At 30.3% G+C, this 4807-nt stretch overlaps 1 protein-coding gene across 1 annotated transcript; it reads right to left on the reverse strand.

Moving 5' to 3' along the window:
• Positions 1–555: 555 nt before the first annotated feature.
• On the reverse strand, positions 556–4301 carry LOC115240767 (exosome complex exonuclease RRP42). Its single transcript, XM_029816121.1, has 6 exons — positions 4093–4301; positions 3044–3243; positions 2810–2975; positions 2544–2738; positions 1937–2092; positions 556–1641 (listed from the first exon to the last, which is right to left on the reverse strand). The coding sequence occupies exons 1-6, from the start codon at positions 4147–4149 to the stop codon at positions 1537–1539; spliced, it is 879 nt and encodes a 292-aa protein (XP_029671981.1). The 5' UTR covers positions 4150–4301; the 3' UTR covers positions 556–1536.
• Between the last annotated feature and the right edge of the window lie 506 nt (positions 4302–4807).

Here is a 4807-nt window from a genome sequence, read left to right on the forward strand (position 1 = left end):
TTGCATATTATATATATATATATATATATATATATATATATATATATATATATATATATATATATATATATATATATATATATATATATATATATATATATATATATATATATATATATATATATATATATATATATATATATATATATATATATATATATATATATATATATATATATATATATATATATATATATATATATATATATATATATATATATATAATATGCAATGTATATGTGAATTTGAATTGTCTCTAAACGTACCCCGAGAATTAACAATTACTAATTAATAAACAACGATGAAACAATAACATATATTCGCGTATAAGTGATTAACATGATCGCGATTTGGGAAATGCCGACATGTAATATCCATCGACTCAAGCGTAATTTCGCTCGCGTTTTAAAAATATAACATATGAATATGTATAATAAACATTTGATCATTAATATAAACATGGATAATGTGTGATATCTCATACACTTTTATATCGCGAAGAGAATAATTCTAACAAATCAGACAATAATTATTTCAAAAATAATAAAGCGAATCGTGACATTTTTACAAAAAATATATTTTCTTTACAAAAAATTTTGCTTTACATAATTTATAACGCAGATTATTTGAAAAATATGGGTAAAGATTTTTTTAACAAACTTTGTTATTGGAAATTAATTCAATTTTCAAACTGTAACACTAGTTGATAAAAGTGATTTTCTCCGGTGCCGATCATAAATTTTTGTAATAGCGCATAAAGCCTCACTATCGAGCAGTAACGTGCCAAACTATCAAAACTATTATGGTCCAAACAGATATACCTCTTAAACGATTTAACGAATATTTAGACCTTGGTTCTCGTGTTCTTTACACATTTTGCTTCTCATTACTGTTATTGACTTATTGTAATAATCTCTGTTTATTATCTTTGGACCTCTCAAAATTTTGCGCTTTGCTTGACTTCTTCCAAGAATATTTCCATCAAAATTGTTTAATGTTATTCAAAGAACGACAAGAAGATTTGCAACTCCTTTTTTTTACGCAATCTATTATAAATTACATGCTATATTTCACGTGCGACGTAAAGTTTATTAATAAATATATATGAAAATTATTGAATAATATCGCATTTGTGAAAATGATTATTGTTCAGCATGATACTACATGATCCTGTGGTATTGTTATTTCATTAAGTCATTGCTTTACCATCACACGTACACACGTGTCACATTTCGTGAGAACTTCACACGTACACGCGTCTCACATTTCGTGAGAACTTCCTCTCTCGAAAACTGCAGCGATCCTCAAACTGTGTTTCATGACAATTTACGATAAAAACAAGTATTATAATGTTTCACAAAATCTTATATGAAAGGAAAGACTCTGCAAGAAAGCCTGAGAAATATTGCGCTACAACGTTTGCTATAACTAAATAGTAAAAAACATTACACAACATGATGAATTCAGTTCATTAGGAATTAAAAAAAATATATTTATACCTTTTAGAATTTACAATAAACACATATTGCATGTGTATTATCTAAGAAAGCCATAAAGAGGTTTTATTCGGCCGAGCTTATCTTCTTCTTCTAATTCTTTCTTAAGAGCTTCGTTTAATTTAAGACCGATGCCCTTTCCTACCTGTGAAGTAGAAATCGAAAGTTTAGATTCGAAAACAAATTCTACATTACAATTGAACCCTTATATTGTTTATTCTTTTTACTTTCCTATCATGTAGAATAAGAAAACTCACTTTCTGATTCTATGCATGTCATCAAATAATTATGCAAATCTGAAAAATCAGTGGGGAAGCAGTGCAAGAAAAGTGGTAAATAATAAGAAAGTAGAGAATAAGCAAGCAGAGAATAAGCAATGCAAGGTCTTAATATTCGTCTTTAATCTTTAATATATGTATAAAAATTTAAAAAAAACATACCTCCAACATCTTAATTAAGGTATTAGGCAACAGGCTGCCATATCCCAGCTTGATCACAGATGTCACTTTGCCATTCGGCATTACGGACATAACGAGACTAACCGCACTACACGATTCCTCTTCTAACGTTGGATCTATCACGAAGTGATCACCAATCTGTCAAAGGAAGGAAATATCGTTTTTCAGTCAAAACGTTAAAGGCCCTTGCACAATGCTAGGCGATAGCAATAGCGATAGGCGATAGCGATAACGATAGAAATAGAAACAGAAGAATAGAAAAATAGAATTTTCTGTTTCTATTTCTTTCGCTATCGCCTATCGCTATTGCTATCGTCTAGCATTGTGCAAGGGCTTTAATATTTGTATGAATTAAATATTAAATTTTTGTGCTGTTAATGATTAGAAAATATAAATATAGTTAAAACTATAAAAATAAAAAAAAAAGATGTTAATAGAGCCATTTTTTTACAGAAATATCTTTTGCGTATTAAAAGAAAATTCGTTTATCTAATTTTTTAGATAAGCACATGCTAGAGAAAAAATAACTTAATGCTATATCAATATATTCAATGCAATAATAGAAATATTTTTAAGGATTAATATATACCTTGCATACTGTTACTATCGATGGGTACGTCAAAATATCGAGTTTGATACAATCATAAGGATCGTCTGAGACCTGAATATCCGGTTCACCGCCATCGAGCGTTGCTGCAAGTACCTTTGGAATTTCAGTATTATATAACGCTGCCTTCACAGCGGCGCCGACAGCATCAAACAGATTTCCGCCACATTGAAGGATCTAGGAGAACAAAAGATGACGGAATGGAGTTTGGACTTTTAAGCAGCATTCTATCGTTTGATAATACTTACCAAAATGTCCACGTACATTTTCCAACATTTCTTATGAGGTATTATACACAACTGTCTTAAGTCAAAGACATCTGGTGTCTGATAAGCCATGGAAAGAACATTGCTTATCTCGGTCGCTAAATCGTCTCCGCCTTTGCCTTCGAACGCTGGTGTAGCATTAGCAGAACTGTGGAAGAGATAATAAAAATATGATATTCGATATTAAAACTAAAAATCTAAAACTAATGCGCATACCAGTCTACAAAAAAGTCCATTTTGCCTTCGTCCGGTTTTTCGGCATGCGGTGTGTCGATCTCCAGTTTCACGCCGACTAATACATCTGTAATGTTGCCAATGCGAAGTCTCGCCGATCCATGTGCATGTGGCATCAGTCTAGTTTCGATCTCGATGGAACGATATTGATATCTAGATCGACCGTCATTTCTCAGATCAAGCTGAAATATATTCAATTATTACATTAGGAAAATTAATAAGTAAATGCAATTAGGAAATAAATAAATGTATAAATAAAATATGTAAAAATAAAGTTTAAACTTATAAAATATATAATATACAGGGTGACCCACTAAAAGTGGTCACCCCCGTTTATCTTTTAAACTAAATGAGATAGACCGTAACAAATATATATCAAATTAAGTAGTTCAAACTCTATTGGGAGCATAGTGATTGTTTCCAAAAGCTATCTGTGTTAACGAATGGAGAGATATGCATCATTTTTTTATAACAATGAGTTTTTCGACAAGAAAAAAGTTATAGCGCTGCTTGAAATGAATACAACGATGTATGATAATGTAAATAATTTACATATTATATGAGTTTTATCAACTTGAAATATCGCGGGTGACGTCTACCTTTTCATTTTTGGTCCTGCGATATGGCCAACTTCGGATTGAATATTATGATCAAATGACAACATGACATACATCAATCTGTAATGCACAAGTCAGAAGTTGGCCATAACACAGGGCAGAAAGTGAAAAGGTAGACGTCGCCCGTGATATTTCAAGTCGATAAAACTCGTATAATATGTAAAATACTTACAGTCTATCATACATTGTTGTATTTGTTTCAAATAGCGCTACTATTTTTATCATATCGAAATATTCACATTATTATAAAAAAATTATGCATATCTTTCTGTTTGTTAACACAGATAGCTTTTGTAAGCAACCATTATACTCAAAATAGAGTTCAGTTTGAACCATTTAATTTGATATATATAAACATTCGCTAAATTGAAATACAGTGATTACATTGATTTCATCATTATCAAATACACTTACATCGACTCCATGAAGAATAAATGTCTTCTCGCCTAAGCCCAAAGGAGTCTCAGCCATTCTGAAGAGATTGATTTTTCCACAATAATGTCGATTTTACTTTAATTCAAAATCATGAATATAAAATATTTGCTGCTGTTTGTCACAATCATCGACATATATGGTTGTTCCGATTCCCCACCCGGGTGCATCCGATATATAGATATATACGAATTGCCAGATTGCAGATGCAACGGCACCGCCGTAGAGTTAGCAGAGAAATTAAATATTTTCTAATTATTTTATATTATATAATTTGGGAATCGTTTGGGGAAGTTTAGGAAAATCATTTTAACATTTAGGAAACAATATTTTTTTTTAATAATAAAAATTTATCGAGCGTCAAGTTAGCAGATCTTAATTATGTTTCATAAATATTATGAACGGAATCGATTAGAAATCATTTGGGAATAACATATTCATTAATATTTTTATTTGGGAAAGTCGCATTTTTGTAATTTAAATAAATTTGTGTATTCAAAAAAATGCGTTATGCACGCGGCATAAAGGATTCAACCAATCAGAGTCCTTTATTTCTAAAATGAAAGACTCAATAAAATATTTTCATGTGCGCTGGTCCTTAAGAGCAAGCAAAATGAACAAGATTCAACTCTATAACATTATGTTACGTATAACGTCGTCGGAATTGACGACGTAGATTTTATTATTTTACTGAATT

The sequence above is a fragment of the Formica exsecta genome, unplaced genomic scaffold (genome assembly GCF_003651465.1).
Source record: "Formica exsecta isolate Colony F162 unplaced genomic scaffold, ASM365146v1 scaffold447, whole genome shotgun sequence".
Classification (NCBI taxonomy): domain Eukaryota; kingdom Metazoa; phylum Arthropoda; class Insecta; order Hymenoptera; family Formicidae; genus Formica; species Formica exsecta.